Raw genomic sequence first — 22,893 nt, forward strand, 5'->3', positions numbered from 1 at the left:
AGAAGGAGAGGATGAAAAACAGAGGTGTTTCAGCCCTCCAGGACCGGAATTGAAGAACCCTGGACTAGAGGGTGAGAACATGGGAAACACAGCGCCGTCTGAGGCTGCAGCGTCTGGACTGGATAGTTACTGGACAGTCACTGGGGTGGGGACACACCATTCCCTTAGCATACTGGGACAGACCAATCATAGCCTACTACACACAAGGTGTGGCTGCCTAGAGACTCTGGTTAACAAGTGAAATAGGACAATGTATGACACATAGAATCCACTGGATTACTAATACTAACCAAATCCACCACATCTGAGACAGTGGAGGAGGTTCATCTCATATTTTCTCTATGACAGAGAAATCCAGCATCTGTATTCTAGAGTTGTAACCTGTGAGAGTGGTCCATTTATTGTGCTGTCAGTGTCGAGCTGCCCCACCTACACCCCAGCCAACCATCTTGCCCCACATCATCACAGAGAGGGGCAGAGGAGACTGACCTTCTGAACCACACTGGACACAAACAAACACACACTGATGCATACACACCACAGCAATTCCAGACACAAACATCAACAACAACATACTCACACAAACAAACCCTCAATCCACATACAGTATCAACACTCCAGGCAAAAAGCAGATATCTGACAGTCTGGTTGGTAAAACACACACACAGCCTTGGGTGCTGATTGATCTATGGATCGTTCTGTGGACAGCTCACACACACACACAATGTCATTCAGACTGAGAATATGAGACATTCTGTGTAGCAGTAAAACACTTCCTGGACATCATTCAGTTCAGTCAGCATCATAAACACACTGACAGCTGGTCATAACACACCAACACAAGCCAGGCAGGTACCATATACCAGATTATAGACAGTGCAGAGAGGCTGCTACAGTATACTCCTCAGTCTGTTTCAGGGTAATGGCCATTGTACTATCAGGCAACCTGCTCTAGTCTACATAGTGTTATCCTCTGGTTTACGTTTCAGCCGTGGAGCCTGGCTGTGTAATGATGTGTGTCTGTATCAGCGTGACCAGGCTGCCCTCTCCTCCCAGGGTCATTCTCACACACAGCTGTTCTCAGGCCAGCTGCTTGGCATGGTGTGTCACGAATTCAGCCGAGGCTGCCCCTCCTCCTTGCTCGGGCAGGTTTCGGCGTTCGTCGTCACCGGTTTACAAGCCACGACCGCTCCATTTATCATCACTCCATTTGTCTTGTCTTGTCTTGTCTTGTCAATCACACACACCTGTTACTCATTCCCTCATTAGTCTGTGTATAAGTGTTCCCTCTGCCCCCTTGTCCTTTGTGAGTGAGCTACTCTTTACTTGTATGCAGCCAAGGTTGATTTTCCCTTGTGCTAGTTTCGATCTGTCGCTATATGCGCTACATTATTGTAGACTGAATAAACTCTTGATTTCTGTGTTTTACCTCCTGCGCTTGACTCCGTCATTCACACATCACAGAATCATTCACCAGCTATGGAGTCAGCGGGAGAAGAGCGCACACCTGGAATCGTGGCAAGGGTCCAGGAGCATTCCACGATGCTGGCCAGCTTGGGGGAAGCGATGGATCGGGTTCTTCAGGTCGTCCAACGCCTGGAGAGAAGAGGAACCGATCTATCGAGACCAGCTGGCCAACCGGATCCAGCCACCTACATCACAGCACCCGGAGGGATCCAGATATCCCGACCTCGGGCGTTCGATGGGACGCCGGCTCTATATCAGGGATTCCTTCTCCAACTGGAGCTGTACTGCTCCAGTGTCAGGCCGGCGCCATCAGAACGAGAGCAGGTGTCCGTCCTCATTTCCTGCCTCTCGGGGAAAGCCCTGGAGTGGGCCAACGCGGTTTGGAGAGAAGGAGGAGCCGCGTTGGAGGACTACAGGGAGTTCGCCTGCCTATTTCGGGCGGTTTTCGATCACCCGCCCGAGGGTCGAGAGGCGGGTGAGCAGCTGGTCCACTTGAGGCAAGGGACAGTACAGGAGTTCGCGCTGGAGTTCCGGATCCTGGCAGCAGGGTCCGGGAGGAACAAGCGGGCCCTGATCAACCAGTTCCGGTGCCATCTACGGGAGGAAGTCCAACGGGAGCTAGCCTGCCATGACACCAGTTTGTCTTTTCCCGAACTGGTGGACATGGCCATTCGTCTGGATAACCTGCTGGCAACCAGAGGACGTCCTGGAGGAGGCCTGCCCGTTCCCACCCCGACCGACGCGGATCTAGAGCTCATGGAGCTGGGTGGGACCGCGCACCGAGAGAGCGGAGGACGACAGCGCCAGTGCCACTCGGATGGCACGAAGGGACATTCCATCACACGTTGTCGTCAGCGCTCTTCTGGGTCAGGAGGCGGTCGGCAGGGCACTCTGGCATCACCCCAGATATTGAGCACCCACTCTTGTTCAGAGCCCTCTGCTAAGCACTGTACTATACCCATATACTTCCCTGATCACATGAGAGTTCCCCGGTGTAAGGCGCTAGTCGATTCAGGCGCAGCTGGGAACTTTATGGACAAAAATTTTGCACGCCGCCAGGGCATTTCATTAGTTCCCCTATCCATTCCACTCCCCATCAGAGCACTTGATAGTCGACCATTAGGGTCCGGGTTGATAAAGGAAGTCACGGTACCAGTCACCATGATCACACAGGAGACGCATTGTGAGCAGGTCACTTTTTCCATCATTGTCTCCTGCTTTCCCTGTGCTGTTAGGTATTCCATGGCTAGCACTCCACAACCCCACTTTCTCATGGCCGCAGAAGGTTCTCACGGGGTGGTCGCGAGAGGGTTAGGGTAGGTGTATGGGTGTTTCCGTTCGTGCAACCATGGTGGAAAGTTCAGACGGTGCCTCCACCGTGCGCATTCCCCCCGAGTACCATGATCTGGCACAAGTCTTCTCTAAAAATAAAGCGACTAAATTACCACCTCATCGGGCGGGGGATTGCGCAATAAACCTTCGGGTAGACGCTGTACCTCCCAGGAGTCATGTGTATCCCCTGTCGCAGGCGGAGACGGAGGCTATGGAGACATACGTCACCGAGTCCCTGTGCCAGGGGTACATACGTCCCTCCACTTCACCCGCCTCCTCAAGTTTCTTTTTTTGTGAAGAAGAAAGACGGCGGTCTGCACCCGTGCATTGACTATCGACCACTGAACAAGGAGACGATTAGATTGAGTTATCTTCTCCCCCTCATTCCGTCAGTGGTTGAGTCATTGCATGGAGCGCACTTCTTCACTAAATTAGATCTCAGGAGTGCGTACAACCTGGTGCGTATCCGAGTATCAGTCTTCCAGTCCTTTGTGAATGAGGTGTTTCGGGACATGCTTGGTCACGGTGTAGTGGTCTACATCGACGACATCTTGGTGTATTCCGCTACGTGCGCTGAGCATGTGTCCCTGGTTCGCAAAGTACTGGCCCGACTGTTGGAAAATGACCTTTATGCTAAGGCAGAGAAGTGTATGTTTTTCCAGCAGTCCGTCTCCTTCCTCGGATACCGCATTTCTACCACAGGTGTGGAGATGGAGGGAGACCGCATTGCAGCCGTGCGTAATTGGCCGACTCCAACCATGGTAATGGAGGTGCAGCACTTCCTTGGCTTCTCCCAACTATTATTGAAGGTTTATCCGGGGCTTTGGCAAGGTCGCAGCTCCCATTACATCTCTGTTGAAGGCTGGGCCATCCCGGCTCCGCTGGTCTGCTGAGGCTGACAGGGCCTTCAGTAACCTGAGGGAACTGTTCACCTCGGCCCCGGTACTGGCCCACCCCGATCCATCATTACCGTTCGTAGTGGAGGTGGATGCGTCCGAGGTTGGGATGGGAGCAGTCCTGTCTCAACGCTCGGGCACGCCACCCAAGCTCCGCACCTGTGCGTTCTTCTCAAAGAAGCTCAGCCCGGCGGAGCAGAACTATGGCGTTGGTGATCGGGAGCTGTTGGCTGTTGTCCGAGCTCTGACAGTGTGGAGACATTGGCTTGAGGGAGCGAAACACCCATTCCTCGTCTGTGACGGACCACCGTAACCTGGAGTACATCCGGGCAGCGAGGAGGCTGAACCCTCGCCAGGCCAGGTGGGCCCTATTCTTCACCCGGTTTGACTTCACACTGTCATACATTCTGGGTACGAAGAACGTGAAGGCAGATGCACTGTCCCGGCTGTATGATACAGAGGAGAGGCCCAGAGACAATACCCCCTTACTGCCAGACTCCTGCATTGTGGCGCCAGTAGTATGGGTGATGGACGCGGATATAGCGCAGGCATTACGCACAGACCCATCTCCACCTCAGTGTCCAGCTGGGCTGCAGTACATGCCTGCGCTTATCCGTGATCGTCTGATCTACTGGGCACACACGTCACCCTCCTCTGGTCACCCAGGTATCGGTCGTACAGTACGCTGCCTGACCGAAAAGTACTGGTGGCCTACCTTGGCTAAGGACGTGAGGGTGTATGTTTCCTCCTGCTCAGTGTGCACCCAGAGTAAGGCACCCAGGCACCTCCCAGTGGGTAAGTTAAAACCTTTACCAGTTCCACAATGACCATGGTCTCATTTGAGTGTTGATTTTTTAACTGATCTGCCTCTCTCTCAAGGGAACACCACCATCCTGGTCGTTGTGGACCGCTTTGAAGGCCTGCCGCCTCCTTCCTCTGCCCGGTCTCCCCACGGCTCTGCAAACTGCGGAGGCCCTGTTTCCACACGTCTTCCGGCACTACGGGGTACCAGAGGATATAGTGTCTGACCGAGGTCCCCAGTTCATGTCAAAAGTCTGGAAGGCGTTCATGGAACGTCTGGGAGTCTCGGTCAGCCTGACCTCTGGGTTCCACCCTGAGAATAATGGGCAGGTGGAACAGGTTAATCAGGATGTGGGTAGATTCCTGAGGTCCTATTGCCAGGACCGGCCGGGGGAGTGGTCGGTGTTCCTGCCATGGGCAGAATATGCCCAGAACTCTCTCCGCCACTCCTCTACGAACCAAACACCATTTCAGTGTGTTTTAGGTTATCAACCGGTTTTGGCACCGTGGCACCAGAGCCAGACCGAAGCTCCTGCAGTGGATGACTGGTTTCGGCACGCGGAGGAGACGTGGAACGCTGCCCATGTTCACCTCCAATGCGCAGTGCGTCGTCAGAAGGCCAACGCTGTCCGTCACCGCAGTGAGGCCCCCGTCTTTGTACCGGGGGATCGGGTCTGGCTCTCGACCCGGAATCTGCCCCTATGCCTGCCCTGCCGGAAGCTGAGCCCACAGTTTGTAGGGCCATTCAAAGTCCTGAGGAGAATCAACGAGGTCACATATAGGTTATTACTCCCCCCTGATTACCGTATTAACCCCTCGATTCATGTGTCTCTCCTCAGGCCGGTGGTGGCTGGTCCGCTCCAGGAGTCTGAGGTGCGGGAGGTCCCTCCACCTCCTTTGGACATCGAGGGGGCGCCGGCGTACTCTGTCCGGTCCATCCTGGAATCGAGGTGCCGGGTGGGGGGCCTTCAGTACCTCGTGGAGTAGGAAGGGTACGGTCCGGAGGAACAGTGCTGGGTCTCGGTGAGGGATATCCTCGGTTGAGCTACTCTTTACTTGTATGCAGCCAAGGTTGATTTTCCCTTGTGCTAATTTCGATCTGTCGCTATATGCACTACATTATTGTACACTGAATAAACTCTTGATTTCTGTGTTTTACCTCCTGCGCCTGACTCCGTCATTCACACCTCATCACATGGTGACACAAAGGGCTGCAGACCTGTCAGTGCCAGTTGGCACCTTAGAATTAGATTGGCTCAACCTGAGAGGAGGTTTCTCCTGTGGTGGTTTAACACTGGCTCAGGATAACTGGAGGAATTCACTGTTGGATCATATCTCCTTCTGCTGAACTTTAATGCCCATCCATACAACTGGATGAAAACACAGCTAGTCACCTCTCCCTCCTTGCCTGATACATTCAGAACTGTTTCAGAACAGTCTATGTTACTGTTGTAATATGTGTGATAAGTAAAAAACATGCTGTATGTTACTCACCCTGATGGCTTGTCGACCCCCAGGAAGGCCTGGATGACCAGAGGGAACTCATACTTCACTATGTACAGGTAACTGGACATGGCTGTGGGAGGGACACACAGAGAGACAGATATTAGTAATAGGATCACACACATACACTGTATACAGACATAAACACACATGCACACACTCACACTTATACACACTCAGTATACACACTCAGTATACACACACAGTATATACACACACAATGTATACACACACACTTAATGCTTGTGCAGGCTGTGCATATTATCCTGGAAATACAAGAGAGATTATCATATTCCAGCAAATCTAAATGTATTTTAAAACACACACTGACACACATGCTAATCCCTTTTATCCCTTTCAGATTGAATACTTTGATGTTGTGCTGATATATCCCCTTGAGAAAACAATAGAAAACATAACAAAAACAGTGAATTCAGTGTGTGTGTGTGTGTGTGTGTGTGTGTGTGTGTGTGTGTGTGTGTGTGTGTGTGTGTGTGTGCGCGTGTGCGTGCATGTGACAGAGCCCTCACCTCCGATGTTCTGCAGTGTGATGGCGATGCCGGCAGCCATCTTGCCTGGCGTTCCAAACGCCCTTTGGCCAAGCTGTTCATACGCCCGGATACCTGAGGCACAGTCATCAAACACATTAACATACAGAACTGTACTGCGGCGTAGAGCATGCAGAAAAGCCATGCTATTAAAGCATATCAGAATGGAGGGCACTGGAGAGGGGAATGTGAATTCCTAGTGATCAGTCTAATTAGACATATGTGCCCCATTTCAGAAAGCTGGGCGTATGACAGGCCTCACTACTTCACAGGTTTTTTTAAATAAAAATAAAAAATTTATGCAGAAATTCCTTCTTGAACATGTAAACTTTCATGTGCATTAATAACAAATGTATATGTCATCTGTAAATACGAATACAATTGTTAAATTACGAGCCTAGTTGGTTTAGCCACAGAAAAAGACAGGAACCTTCCCGATAGCCATGATTGGCTGAGATAATGGATGGGCTGGACATGCTGAGAGATGAGTTCTGATTGGTCTGCCATGTAGCATGCTTCTGTCTATAACATGAGCTCCTCAGTATGTGTAGATAATCCTTGCTACCACAGCTTTTTTTAAAGATATAATGTTAGCCATGGAGAACTGCAAAAGTGTTGCTACTGCTCTCAACAACATTGCTGCCCTGAATTTAGCAGGTGCAAGATTAGTGGAAAAAAGTTTTAATGTACTACTTTCTGGAGGACGATCGTGCCATGCTGACTCTCTCTGACTCTAAAACTGAATCAGACGATGAGGAAATCCCTGACTTAGGTAAAAACATTTTAATTGAACCAGATATTGTAGAGTCTCTTCTGACGACAGTGATGGGGAAGAAACTGAGATCAACAGTGTTGTTGTCACGGAAGAAGTTGACCGAGTTTTGAAATCAGTGGAATGCCTGGTGGAAGCGGAGTATGAGAACAAGGTGAAGGAAATTTGGATGTTTGATTGCAAATGCGGAGGGAGTCGAAAAGAGAGCACAGAAGGCTGTTGTATAAAACACCTGTCTTCCGGATTACATCTTCAAACCAAGGGCAACCATGGCATCCGTGACAGAGAGTGAGAAAGATATGATGATTCTTATGGCATTGCACACAGTCAGTGTGAACCGGAGTGACTTGACACAACGGCCCAAGCAAGCTGTAGAAACAAAATGCAAATGACAGAGAACTTCTTACTTAGTGAAAGGGGTTCCAGTCTGCCGTGAAGCATTCCATGTATACGGGTAAGAGTCTAGCTACATTTTCACATATTATACATTTCACATTTTGTCAAAGTTGTTTTCATTGCAAGTTAAAGCATAATGTTAGCTAGCTAGTTAACGTTAGCTGGCTGGCTAGCTAGCTAGCTATGTGTATGATCTGTGTAGTAATATTATTAATATCTCAGAAAACCATTTGCATTGCTAGTTATAGACTACTGTTAGCTAGCTAGCTAACATTGAACCTAGTTGGTTAGCTTTAGCTACCTGCAGATTCATACTACATCATTTCATGCATGATGGCTAGCTATGACAATCAATTTGTATTGTTATACTGTATGGGTTGGGATTATGGTTAATTGTTTAGCTAGCTCGCTAGCTACATGTCTAAACAAAAGACTCCACTTCGCCAAATGATTACATGTCCCATCAATTTAGCCAGGTGTGTCTGGGGGTGATATGGCCTATTGTATTTCTTGAACATGTGAAGAGGTCTAGACAATAGAGACCCATCCACTTAGCTAGATGTGGCTGGGAGGGGGTTATAGCCTCTCTTTTACCATAGACAGTAATGTGAAGAACAACATGACCTGCACCAAGGTCAGATTAGAATATAGGCCAAGGACTAGATAAAGTGTATTTTTACCTAGAGTTTTTCCTAATTGTAGGCTACTACTTTCACCACTTTTAGTCTTGAAATCTTTTGTTGTTTACTACACTACCTTACTCACTATGTTTAGCACATGGCCTCACATGTGAATCCTTCAAGAGATTGGTGGGGCTAAGGCTTAAGAGGGTGTGAACGATGCTAAATGGGTGTAAACAAAGAAGAGCTCTCTAGTAGGTGTACCAAACCATTTAAGGACCAACTTTCAAAGCAGCATTACTTTCCCATTGTTCCTCAACTGCAGTGTATGATATAACATTTCGAAGCTCTGAGTCTGTACTTTTATCCACTGTAAAAAAAATAAAAATCGGGGGGAAATAAGACCGAAAAGAGATGGTGGGTCACATATGCTAAAGAGAAGAGGCAGGCTGTGAGGCTATGGGATGTTATCATGACATTAGTCTTCCTGACAGGGACTGTAGGGGTTGACTGGTGTATGGTCTCCAACAAAAGTCCTGCTCATGGTTTGAAGACTACATACCCACAATGCCAGATGACTTAAGAAGCAAGTGGATGGAGTAAGATGAGAGGACAGCCACTACTGTCAGGAGCACCCTGCAGAGGAGAGAGGAGAGAGCTTCAACATCATCATCCTCATCATCATCATCATCATCAACACCATCATTGTCATAATTACAGGGATTTTTCTGTCATTGAAATCCTTGGGCGGGCCGCCTAAGCATTTTTTCAGGTCGCCTAAATACATTTTCTTGATAGAAAAACGCTTTTTGTGTAAACTTAAACGACTACATTTACATTTACGTCATTTAGCAGACGCTCTTATCCAGAGCGACTTACAAATTGGTGCATTCACCTTATAGCCAGTGGGATAACAACTTTACAATGTTTTTTTTTTTTTTTTTTTTTGGGGGGGGGGGTGGGTTGGGGTAAGGGGGGGGTAGAATGATTACTTTATCCTATCCCAGGTATTCCTAAAACAAGATATAAAGTATGTAGAAAAGATAATGGGCCTATATATTTTTTATAATATAATCTGTGAGAACTAACAATCAGCTAAATAAAAGCTAGACAGTCAGGGTGAATTGAAAATTCCAACAACAATTAATTTAGCAGTATATATTTTTGTTAATATGTTTTAGCAAAATAACACAAGATTAGCCATGGCAAAATGCATATAATTGTAGGAAATTTGCTTTAAAACTGCAAAATGTTCTCTTAGCTCCATGGCAGAATATGTAGAATCGCAGGAAATGTGCTTTAAAACTTCACTAATTTCTAACAGCTCCGTGGAGAAATTTGAGAAAATTTTCTCTAAAATTCAGCCATGCCGACGGGGTGAACACGTCCCCTGCCACGCCCACCACCTAAGCTCCTTTCTTATCCAGAAAAAACCTTGTTATCATCATCATTATCATCTTCACCATCATCCTCCTCATCAACACCATCATCATCATTCTCCTCCTCATCATTCTCCTCATTATCATCAATCTCCTCATTATCATCAATCTCCTCATCAACACCATCATCACCACCACCACCACCATCCTCCTCCTCCTCATCACCATCCTCAACACCATCGTTGTCATAATGATCATCATCTTCATCACCATATTCATCATCAAAATCATTATTGTAATAATCATCATCATTATTATCATCATCATCAACCTCATCCTTATTGAACTTGATGACCCAGCACATTCTGGTGCAGTATGACAGTAACAGCTGTCCTAATCCATGGCTCTATAGATAACATTCCTCCATGTAAACCATTTATTCAGCTGGATGTACAGCTGGGTGTTGGGTTATGGGGTCTTGAGTCTTTGGTTATGGGGTCTTGGGTTAGCCTCATACAGAGCCTCAGCCTTACAGAGCATCAGTCTTGCTGGCTGTATTATCTACGAATATCTCCCCCATTCCCCCACGATGAGAAACAACCACAAGGACATTAGGGGCGCTATTTAAAGGTGGAAATATTTACAAAGCAACGCTGACATTGAGCTGAGGAAAAACCACAGAGTTAACGGAGAGGAAAAATACAAGACTCTCTGGTCCAAGATCTCCCAAAATACTGCTCCAGCCCCCAACGGCCAACATCTGGCCGAATAGACCAATCTGGATGGACGGAACACAGAAACCTGATCTTTCTGCTCACTTCCCAGAGCAACTCCTGCTCCTCCTCTCTCTAACTGTAACTTTTTTTCTTTCACATTTCTTTCAAATTGTTACTCTTGGCAACTGGACCTGGGCTTGCGTCAGAGAGGCAAAGCACGTCTTTCACCTCGAATTCAACTATATGCCGTTTCACATTGTTCTGTGTCTCGGGCGGCTTGGTGGAAGAATGCAGCAGGGCTGATTTGTGGTGGAGGAGATGTCAGCCGGTACAGTGGTGGGAACAGTGGGACAGTTAGACAGACAGGCAGACTGGCAGACAGAGACAGAGAGACAGACAGAGAGACAGACAGACACTCTCCCCCACTGCATTCCCGCAAGGGCCAGTGCCAGTGCCAGGGCCCGGTTGAGACCTCTGTGTGTGACAACTTAAGTCTCCACTATAATCTGAAATGTTAGACCACTACAACGGGGCAAAAAAGCTACATGGGTGTAGCTCTGTCACGTAATATGTCTGACTGTCAGTGGTGAGGTAGCTCTGCAATGCAACCTTATTAATATTATAGCTCTCATAATGAGGTGAGATGTCATGTGTCCTAACCTTACTCCTGTGTGTACATGTAAAACATTCAGTTAATGTGCATACACTACATGGGCAACAGGTTTAATAGGGTTTGAAATGTGAATGGGATGTGAATGGGTTGCAAATAAGGGCCAGTGCACAGCCACCTCCCTCCATACAGCCTCTGAACATCCTCTTTGTTCAGCTAAAGCCCACATGACACAACAGTCAGGCCCAGAGGTGTTATACACAGTCAGTAGCCCTCTGCCTGCCTCCGCTCCGGCCCCTTTCCTTCCAGGAAACACAGAAATCTCCTTACAGCAATCCCACCAGTCAGTTGCTGGGACCCAGTGGAGGCTATAGGCTACAGGTCCCATGGCCCCCCTGGCCCTACACTCATACACAGGCATGAATGGTGTCAGATGTGAGTCTGACACACCATGCCTTAGAGCAGACTGCAGTGCCATACCAATAGTGGATGACTGGAACGCTTGTCAGTGCTGTAATGCTCCAATGGACAGAGTAGGTGTTACAGTAGGTGAGGTCAAAGGAAAGGGTAGGATAAAGCACTGGAGGGATTGGATGCTAGTCTGGGTACCAGTCTGTTTAGCTATCATTCCACTCCGTGCCACTCCTGTCATGCTAAGCATCTTTGGCATATGACATGGAATAAAAGGAGTGGAATGTTAGCTAAACAGACTAGGCCCCGTGTAGCTCAGTTGGTAGAGCATGGTGTTTACAACGCCAGCGTTGTGGGTTTGATTCCCACGGGGGCCAGTATGAAAAATGTATGCACTCACTAACTGTAAGTCGCTCTGGATAAGAGCATCTGCTAAATGACTAAAATGTAAAAAATGGTACCCGGGCTAATGGGATGCCACTGTATTGATGTGATGTTAGTTTGGTGTGTTGTTGAGTTTCCCTTTGGTTTTCTGTGTTCAGAGAAGCACGTGCTGCTGCTATGTAGGTCTGCTGTCCCCCTTGGGAATGAGCAGCTAAGATTCAGACTGACAAGGTACGCTGGCAGAAAAAAGAGGAGAGGAGAGGGAGTTGCACCCTGGAGGCTGGAGCACAGCACACAGTGGTCCACTGAAAAGTTGCTTGACTCGCTGTCCCCCTCCCGAGTACCTCTACATCAGGATTGGGCAACTTTGATGAGGGTGGAGGCCACAAAAAATATGAAGTCATCATGAGGGGCAGCAGTTGCTCCCGGGTCTGCGACCATAATTACAACATTTTGATAGCTGGCTGCTAGAAATCTCTGAAGCTGGAGACACTTATCTCCCTCACTAACTTTAAGCATCAGTTGTCAGAGCAGCTTACCGATCACTACACCTATACACAGCCCATCTGTAATTAGCCCACCCAACTACCTCATCCCCATATTGTTATCTATTTTGCTCATTTCACCCCAGTATCTCTATTTGTACATCATCTTCTGCACATCTATCACTCCAGTGTTAATACTAAATTGTAATTATTTTGCACTATGGCCTATTTATTGCCTTACCTCCATAACTTACTACATTTGCACACACTGTATATAGATTTTCTATTGTGTTATTGACTGTACGTTTTGTTTATTCCATATGTAACTCTGTGTTGTTGTTGTTTTTACCGCACTGCTTTGCTTTATCTTGGCCAGGTCGCAGTTGTAAATGAGAACTTGTTCTCAACTGGCTTACCTGGTTAAATAAAGGTTAAATAAAATAAAATAAATAAAGACTAACTTACCAACCTAAAATATGTTAGCTGACATGGGCTAATTGCGTGACTATCAGTTACTGACATAACAAGACAAAAACTGCTGATGCGCAACTAAATTTCAAAATTGCACCTTGTGTATTCTACTACTCTAGCTTGCAACAGTATGTTGAGACCCCGACTGAGTTTCCTGTGCAATCTCAAACTAAACAAGCTTCACTCACTGTTCATGTGAAATGTACAGACGTAGGGTCTTAAAATGTATCCGAGGGCCTTCAAAAGGAGGGCTGCCGGCTGTCCATCCCTGCTCTACATGTTTCTCTCCTTCTCTTTCTCAAATCTATAATGATTTGAGGCACGTGGATCTAAGTCATTTGTAGTAGATACATAAATACATACTGTAAATGCATACTGATATTTGCTACACTGTGTGTCACTGTAGGATATTAATTTGATCACTCCTGCAAAGCAGGAAATGCAAACTTGTAGTGTATTTGAGTTTTAAAAAGGCTTTTAAAGTTTGTAATTTCCACTTTGACATTTCAGACTTGAATTGCCCTAATGAAAAAAATGTATCAACCCCTACAAAAATGCCCATTAATTATAATCCACATTATAATTCACATTTCCTGTTGCAGAAAGACTATTTTCCTGCTGTAGCAAACTGGCTCAAATGAAGATCCTACATCTGTACATTTCACATGAACAGTGAGTGAAGCATGTTTAGTTTTAGGTTGCACAGGAGCAGTTAAGGTTGTATATACTGTAAGCCAGGTGTCACAGACAGACAAACAGACAGTGTAGTAACCCAGGGTTCAGCCGGTCCAGATCAGTCCAGACCAGACAGAAGACAGGTTGAGAAACCACAGTCACACCACCCAGCTCAAAATAAAGAGCTGTTTACACTGTGGAAAAAACTCCTCTAGACATGACTCTAGGCAGAAAGCTTGGAAACAGTCTTTCAATAATATTTGTGTCGGTCATGGTTGTCTTAAATATGATCAATGCTTCATTTTAGTCACATTTGGTGAGAAATGTGGGCATGCTGCCAATAAGACAAACACATACTACCTCTAGTTTGAAAATAAAATATTGTGTCACCTACCTACAATTCCACTGACTCTAAAACCTGTGCTACTGCTAGTACACAGTCAATGGATTTGGCATTACTACACACATCCAAAACATTGCTTTACCTCTAACAGTGGTGGAAAAAGTAGCCAATTGTCATACTTGAGTAAAAGTAAAGATACACTAGATTTTTGTAATCTAATCTTATCCAGAGCGACTTAAAGCAGGGAGTGCATACATTTCACACTTGTCCCCCATGGGAATCGAAACCACAACCCTGGCATTGCAAGTGCCATGCTCTACCAACTGAGCCACACAGGATTCTACATGACCAACAGTATGTGGACACCTGCTCGTCAAACATCTCATTCCAAAATCATGGGCATTAATATGGAGTTGGTCCCCCCTTTGCTGCTATAACAGCCTCCACTCTTCTGGGAAGGCTTTCCACTAGATGTTGGAACATTGCTGCGGGAACTTGCTTCCATTCAGCCACAACAGCATTAGTGAGGTCAGGCACTGATGTTGGGCGATTAGGCCTGGCTCGCAGTCGGCCTTCCAATTAATCCCAAAGGCGTTCAATGGGGTTGAGGTCAGGGCTCTGTGCAGACCAGTCAAGTTCTTCCACACCGATCTTGACAACCCATTTCTGTATGGACCTCGCTTTGTGTACGGGGGCATTGTCATGCTGAAACAGGAAAGGGCCTTCCCCAAACTGTTGCCAAAAAGTTGGAAGCACAGAATCATCTAGAATGTCATTGTATGCTGTAGCGTTAAGATTTTCCTTCACTGGAACTAAGGGGCCTAGCACGAACCATGAAAAACAGCCCCAGACCATTATTCCTCCTCCACCAAACTTTACAGTTGGCACTATGCATTCGGGCAGGTAGCGTTCTCCTGGTTAGTCTGTCGGACTGCCAGATGGTGAAGCATGATTCATCACTCCAGAGAACGCGTTTCCACTGCTCCAGAGTCCAATGGCAGCGAACTTTACACAACTCCAGCCAATGCTTGCATTGCGCATGGTGATCTTAGGCTTGTGTGCAGCTGCTCGGCCATGGAAACCCATTTCATGAAGCTCCCGAAGAACAGTTATTGTGCTGACGTTGCTTCCAAAGGCAGTTTGGACCTTGGTAGTGAGTGTTGCAACCAAGGACAGACGATTTTTACTCGCTACGCGCTTCAGCACTCGGCGGTCCCAATCTATGAGCTTGTGTGGCCTATCACTTCGCGGCTGAGCAGTTGTTGCTCCTAGACGTTTCCACTTCACAATAACAGCACTTACAGTTGACCGGGGCAGCTCTTGCAGGGCAGAAATTTGATGAACTGACTTGTTGGAAGGTGGCATCCTATGACAGTGCCATGTTGAAAGTCACGGAGCTCTTCAGTAAGGCCATTCTACTGACAATGTTTGTCTATGGAGAGTGCATGGCTGTATGCTCGATGTTATACACCTGTCAGTAACGTGTGTGGCTGAAATAGCCAAATCCACAAATTTGAAGGGGTGTCCACATACTTTTGTATAAATAATGTACCTTAATAGAAAATGACTCAAGTATGTATGAGTGAAAGTCACCCAGTAAAATACTTGAGTAAAAGTCTAAACGTATTTTGTTTTAAATATACTTAAGTATCAAAACTAAATGTAATTGCACAAATATACAGTACTTAAGTTTTACAAGTAAGTGTATAAATCATTTCAAATTGCTTATATGAAGCAAACTAGATGGCACAATTTTTATTTTATTTTTATTAACGGATAGCCAGGGGCACACTTCAACACTCAGACATAATTTACAAACAAAGCATTTGTGTTTAGTGAGTCCGCCAGATCAGAGGCAATAGAGATGACCAGGGATGTTCTCTTGATAAATGTGTAAAGTGGACCATTTTCCTGTCCTGCTAAGCATTTAAAGTGTAACAAGTACGTTTGGTTGTCAGGGAAAATGTATGGAGTAAAAAGTACATTATTGTCTTTAAGAATGTAGTGAAGTAAAAGTGAAAGTATTCAAAAATATGAACAGAAAAGTAAAGTACAGATACCAAAACAAACGACTTAAGTAGTACTTTAAAGTATTTTTACTTAAGTACTTTACACCACTGACCTCTAGGTAGAGAGCTATTGTATTGTAATCCTATCCAAGGTCGCATGGTAAACAAATCCCTGGGGCTAGGAGAGTTTTCTAATAAAAGCAGCATGATGAAGGCTTACAGCACACAGCACACTGTCACGATCGTTAGACGGAGTAGACCAAGGCGCAGCGTTGAAAGCAAACATACTTTATTTATCGAATGATAACACGAACAGCGAAACAAAACAACAAACGATACGTGACATCCAAAGGACAAACCTAACTAGGAACACACCGAAAGGAACAAGATCCCACAACTCCTGTGGGAAAACAGCCTCTCTAAATATGGCTCCCAATCAGAGACAACCAGCAACAGCTGACACTCGTTGCCTCTGATTGGGAACCACTCTGGCCAACACAGAAATACACTACATAGAATATACACACCCTGGCTCAACATATAGAGTCCCCAGAGCCAGGGTGTGACAGTACCCCCCCCTAAAGGCGCGGACCTTGACCGCGCCTAAACATCAACAACCCAGGGGAGGGCTGGGTGGGCATTCCTCCTCGGAGGCGGTTCCGGCTCCGGGCTAGACCACCACCCTTCAACCATCCCCCCGTGGCGCCCCTGGTCTGGTCTGGCCCCGCTGACCGGAGCTGGACTGGACATCGTAGAAGCGGATTGCTTCAGCTCCGGTGTGGAGCAGCTGACCGGTACCTGACCAGGCACCGGTGACCCAGGCACGGGTTGTGCCGGACTGACGACGCACACCCCTGGCCTGGTGCGTGGAGCAGGGACGGACCGGACCGGGCTGACGATGCGCACCCCTGGCTTGGTGCGTGGAGCAGCTACGGGCCGGACCGGGCTGACGATGCGCACCCCTGGCTTGGTGCGTGGAGCCGGAACGGGCCGTACCGGGCTGACGATGCGCACCCCTGGCTTGGTGCGTGGAACAGGAACGGGCCGGACCGGGCTGACGATGCGCACCCCTGGCTTGGTGCGTGGAGCAGCAACGGGCCGTACCGGACTGACGATACGCACCCCTGGCTTGGTGCGTGGAGCAGGAACAGGCCGGGCCGGGCTGGCGACGCGCACCGTAGGCTTGGTGCGTGGAGCAGGAACAGGCCGGGCCGGGCTGGCGACGCACACCGTAGGCTTGGTGCGAGGAACAGGAACGGGCCGGACCGGACTGGCAATACACCTCAGTACCTCTCGCCGTGCCTCTACAACTTCCTTCCCTCCTCTCACCAATGGCTCCCGTAACCCGGTGGCCTTCTCTCCTCGTCTCCCATTTCGCCCTGTGGCAGCCTCCTGCTGCCCAGTCGCCCATGCCGTGTGCCCCCCCCTAAAAATTTTCTGGGGTTGCCTCTCGTCCGTCCGACGACGACACTGTTGACGCCGTTGCTCCTCTCTCGACAGGGCCTTATTCTTAGCCCATGGCCCCTTGCCCCCGAGCATGTCCTCCCAGGACCACGATTTGCCCACCTGGGCCGTCGCCAACCTTTCCAGCTCCTTTCCCGGCGCTTCCTCCCATGTCCAGGCCGCCTGCTCCTGGACACGCTGCTTGGTCCTGGTATGGTGGGATCTTCTGTCATGATCGTTAGAGTGAGTGGACCAAGGCGCAGCGTTGAAAGCAAACATACTTTATTTATCGAATGATAACACAAACAGCGAAACAAAACAACAAACGATACGTGACATCCAAAGGACAAACCTAACTAGGAACACACCGAAAGGAACGAGATCCCACAACTCCTGTGGGAAAACAGCCTCTATAAATATGGCTCCCAATCAGAGACAACCAGCAACAGCTGACACTCGTTGCCTCTGATTGGGAACCACTCTGGCCAACACAGAAATACACTACATAGAATATACACACCCTGGCTCAACATATAGAGTCCCCAGAGCCAGGGTGTGACACACACACAGAGTTTTATGGAACAAGACTTAACAATCCAGATCCCATGACCACTAACACCTTGTATCCTAGCAGCTGGGTTTAGGAGGTGTGATTCTAATAGGAGGAAGACAAGGGAGTGTGGATGTTATGGTATCTTTCAATGATTGATGGGTGAGATTAACAACAGGAAACCTGAGCTGGATGTGTCCTTTGAAAAGCCCATGGACTCAAAACCTCATAATGCATATTATATTCAACAGAAACAGATTAGACTGTCAGTGGGGGTCAGACAGACAGACAGACAGACAGCGGAACAGGTGTGTCACTAAGTCTTCTTATTCTACTAAACACTTTATTGACACCTGTGCCCTCTCAAATCCAAGACCTGGCCTCTCATTTTGTGCAGGACTGTGGACAAATTGCATGTGTTTCAGTGCTCCTGTGTCATCCCTGATATAATCCCACATCTATCAATCAGGCTGGGTAGCTCTCACACAAGGCAGCGCTGAACTTTCCCTGCCGCTCCATCCGACCTTCTATTCCTGAGATTTGAGGTGAGACTGTCATCTAACAGTGGGGTCATATTGTACAATGACATGCAAGAAGATCACCACAGCCTAATCTGGGCCGGGGTAGGTGCTAAACCCACAAACACATTACATAACCCCTCTATGACTAATCTGGCAGCTGTTAAACTAAACTCTCTGTGACTTGTCCTGACAGCAGATGCCACCACAGCCCAGATTATTCTCCCTAGCTGGCATGGCAGACCCCTGAGAACGCATTCATGTACATTCAGTATTCACACATTCAATCACAGCACAAGATAGGACATGAAGATGCAAGCACATTGAGGTTATTTCCAGCATCCATCATTATAATTGCATTGGTTTAACACAGCAGCACAACGCTGCTATTAGCATAGTAATGAGACCTCGCCATTATGTTTCATTATTACACACAGGGCTTGAAACCCCTATTGATCTCAATGCAGATGTGTATCATGAAACACAGGGTGTTACACACCACCAGTGTGTCACTGCTGTAGTTATGATAGCTATCACAGTAATGATGCCGTATTTACACGTCAGCCTTTTATTTAGAGACTGTTCAATTAGGGCTGTCACATACAAAGTCTACCGCCTGGTTAATAGCCTTTAAATAATTACAGGGGTATTTCTGTCCAAGGAGGAGCTCCATTCAGAAGGGCTAAACGGAATGCAATTGAATCAGAGGAACATTTGTGGCTAATGCACACATTCCTGACTGGGTTTACATCCATGTACATACATCTACAGTACCAATTGATCTTATCATTAATCATATAGAACTGTTGGTCATCTATGTTCATCACAATCATGAACTCATCCATCCATTCATTCATCCATCCATCCATCCATCCATTCATCCATTAATTAATGAATTCATCCAGCCATCCATCCATGTTGACTCACAGGAATAGAACGACACCTGTGTTGGCCATGGCATACGACAATCCCAGAATTCCACTTCCCATGATGGCGTTGCCCAAGTTGAACACTGACATTCCAAAAGAGGTTTTCCCCTCAAACTGATTCCATGGAGAAACACATAGAGGTGAACATGCTTGTTAGCACAATGGTTACAACAATCAAAGTTGCTTTACAGAAGGAGAGAATGAACACGTTACAGATTCATCTGAACCATCCACTGTGGCCAAAGCAGCCTATAAATTCCACTTACATCTGTGAAGCGTGTGGTCTTCTTGTCCTCCATGTTAGACAGGAACTCCTGACTCTCTGCGAGGTTGGCCTCTGGATCCTCACTTCTGTGGGGATTCATGTGAACAAAGCACAGTCATAACAACATGAAGCAAGAACAATGTTATAAAACCACAACTCAAGGACACTCTATCTGAGAGAATCGTGGAATCACATAGGATAACATTCTACTGCTATAGGTGTCTGGTTGATACTGTTCTGTCCTTATCACAACTTGTGATTGTAATGGTGAGAAACAGTACACTGAAACATATCCCTTCCGTGTAAATTTTACATACCTGACATTTTGGGCACTATTGGGAACAATTTCCCTACAAAGTAGCGTAGAGAAAGACGTTCCATCATCCAATGAAAGCACAAAGAGGAAAAACAAAAAACACCCCCTCAGTAATCCGGCCATGTTGGAGAAAATGACAGTCTGGGTAAACTGATGTATTCAACTACTTAAGGGGGCATGGGGAGACACTGTACATGTTAAACAGTTGATGTAATTTCCTGTGACTGATGGCCATGTCTGTTCCGTCCTGATAGAGGTGACCTCATGATTAGTAGGGCAAAGGAACGCAGGCCCTGACACTAGGTAGTACTAGGTACCCATTACCCACATTTCCACACACATACAATGAGGGAAAAAAGTATTTGATCCCCTGCTGATTTTGTACGTTTGCCCACTGACAAATACATGATCAGTCTATAATTTTAATGGTAGGTTTATTTGAACAGTGAGAGACAGAATAATAACAACAAAAATCCAGAAAAACGCATGTCAAAAATGTTATAAATTGATTTGCATTTTAATGAGGGAAATAAGTATTTGACCCCTCTGCAAAACATGACTTAGTACTTGGTGGCAATCACAGAGGTCAGACGTTTCTTGTAGTTGGCCACCAGGTTTGTACACATCTCAGGAGGGATTTTGTCCCACTCCTAATTTGCAGATCTTCTCCAAGTCATTAAGGTTTCGAGCCTGACGTTTGGCAACTCAAACCTTCAGCTCCCTCCACAGATTTTCTATGGGATTAAGGTCTGGAGACTGGCTAGGCCACTCTAGGACCTTAATGTGCTTCTTCTTGAGCCACTCCTTTGTTGCCTTGGCCGTGTGTTTTGGGTCATTGTCATGCTGGAATACCCATCCACAACCCATTTTCAATGCCCTGGCTGAGGGAAGGAGGTTCTCACCCAAGATTTGACAGTACATGGCGCCGTCCATCGTCCCTTTGATGCAGTGAAGTTGTCCTGTCCCCTTAGCAGAAAAACACCCCCAAAGCATAATGTTTCCACCTCCATGTTTGACGGTGGGGATGGTGTTCTTGGGGTCATAGGCAGCATTCCTCCTCCTCCAAACACGGCGAGTTGAGTTGATGCCAAAGAGCTCGATTTTGGTCTCATCTGACCACAACACTTTCACCCAGTTCTCCTCTGAATCATTCAGATATTCATTGGCAAACTTCAGACAGGCCTGTATATGTGCTTTCTTAAGCAGGGCGACCTTGCGGGCGCTGCAGGATTTCAGTCCTTCACGGCATAGTGTGTTACCAATTGTTTTCTTGGTGAATATGGTCCTAGCTGCCTTGAGATCATTGACAAGATCCTCCCGTGTAGTTCTGGGCTGATTCCTCACCGTTCTCATGATCATTGCAACTCCACGAGGTGAGATCTTGCATGGAGCCCGAGGCCGAGGGAGATTGACAGTTCTTTTGTGTTTCTTCCATTTGCGAATAATCGCACCAACTGTTGTCACCTTCTCACCAAGCTGCTTGGCGATGGTCTTGTAGCCCATTCCAGCCTTGTGTAGGTCTACAATCTTGTCCCTGACATCCTTGGAGAGCTCTTTGGTCTTGGCCATGGTGGAGAGTTTGGAATCTGATTGATTGATTGCTTCTGTGGACAGGTGTCTTTTATACAGGTAACAAACTGAGATTAGGAGCACTCCCTAATCTCAGCTCGTTACCTGTATAAAAGACACCTGGGAGCCAGAAATCTTTCTCATTGAGAGGGGGTCAAATACTTATTTCCCTCATTAAACTGCAAATCAATTTATAAAATTTTTGACATGCGTTTTTCTGGATTTTTGTTGTTGTTATTCTGTCTCTCACTGTTCAAATAAACCTACCATTAAAATTATAGACTGATCATTTCTTTGTCAGTGGGCAAACGTACAAAATCAGCAGGGGATCAAATACTTTTTTCCCTCACTGTATCCACAGTAGTTAACAAAGAGCAGTGTTGTTGTTGTGGGGTGTGTGAAGGGAGACGTGACACTCTCAGAGAGTAGTAGGTCACAGCCGTAGCCCGCCCGCAGGACGAGGCAGCCAGTAGCAGAGCTCACCTCACCTCTCTGACACGATAAGGCTCAGTGAGGGAGTACACTAATAGTTTAATTCTCAACCAACGTAATATGTTGCCTAATACCTAGTACCTGAGTGTATACTTTTTTAGATGAAAAGGTTCCTCTTGTCTGCTATTGTGTATCTAATCTTGTCCACCAGCTGTCTCTCTCTCTGTTGAACACTAAATGCGAAAGCAATTGAGCCTGGGGATGAGGTTATCTTCTATCTTAAAGAGTGTATACTGTACTTTTAGAGATGAAAAGCCTGTGTATACTTTCGTATGTTTATAGTCTACTATCTTGTACTTGAGTCTACACTTACTGCTCTGTGGTGTCGCCTGGTGGTGTTTTGGCTGCTGCTGTGGTTTCCTCCACAGTCTCATGGCCTTTCCCATTGGGAATAGAGTTCATCCCTGCTGGCGCTGGAGCTGATACTGGCGCTGGAGGAGCAGGTTCCACGCTTTCAGCTGCTTTATCTTCACTCATCTTTGCTACAATGTATGTGTGTGTGTGTGTGTGTGTGTGTGTGTGTGTGTGTGTGTGTGTGTGTGGCTGACGTCCTCTTTTCTTTTCCTCTTTTCCTTCAGGAGTCTGTGAAAGAATAGACACGTGGCAGTTAGACTACAACTGATGATTACATCATGTTCATAACCACTGGAATATTACAGACAGTTAATTCAATGCAGATAAGCTTGCTTATCTTGCACATTTTGCACAGCCATCTATCTCCAGAATGGGGATACAAATTGTACAACTTGAGTACAAATCTTTTACAATAATACATTCAGCGATGCTTAACAACTAGGTTTTCCCCTAAATACTGCATACAATCAAGCAGGTGGACGTTTATTGGGATGAGTCTTGTCCTAGAGGCAGAACTGAGAGATTTCCGATAGATATGCCAGCAGCAAAGTCAAAATTGGCTATATTGTAAAAATTCATGAAACTAAAATGTGCTTTTTGGTCTTAATTTAAGGTTTGGGTTAGGCATTTGGGTTAGCA

General features: G+C 46.7%; 1 protein-coding gene across 1 annotated transcript in view; it reads right to left on the bottom strand.

Moving 5' to 3' along the window:
* The window catches only part of LOC311134333 (sodium-coupled neutral amino acid transporter 3-like), a gene marked incomplete at its 5' end in the record, with an annotated part of 48,471 nt that extends 26,094 nt beyond the window's left edge, over positions 1-22,377 (bottom strand). Inside the window, 7 exons of the mRNA XM_084167980.1 lie at positions 5,991-6,072; positions 6,530-6,622; positions 8,898-8,971; positions 19,257-19,372; positions 19,525-19,609; positions 19,841-19,873; positions 22,214-22,377. Of these exons, the coding sequence (XP_084024106.1) occupies positions 5,991-6,072; positions 6,530-6,622; positions 8,898-8,971; positions 19,257-19,372; positions 19,525-19,609; positions 19,841-19,873; positions 22,214-22,377 (647 nt within the window). The remainder of the gene's footprint in view (positions 1-5,990; positions 6,073-6,529; positions 6,623-8,897; positions 8,972-19,256; positions 19,373-19,524; positions 19,610-19,840; positions 19,874-22,213) is intronic.
* Positions 22,378-22,893: the final 516 nt, after the last annotated feature.

This window comes from Coregonus lavaretus, assembly GCF_964263955.1.
Source record: "Coregonus lavaretus genome assembly, chromosome: 8".
NCBI lineage: Eukaryota > Metazoa > Chordata > Actinopteri > Salmoniformes > Salmonidae > Coregonus > Coregonus lavaretus.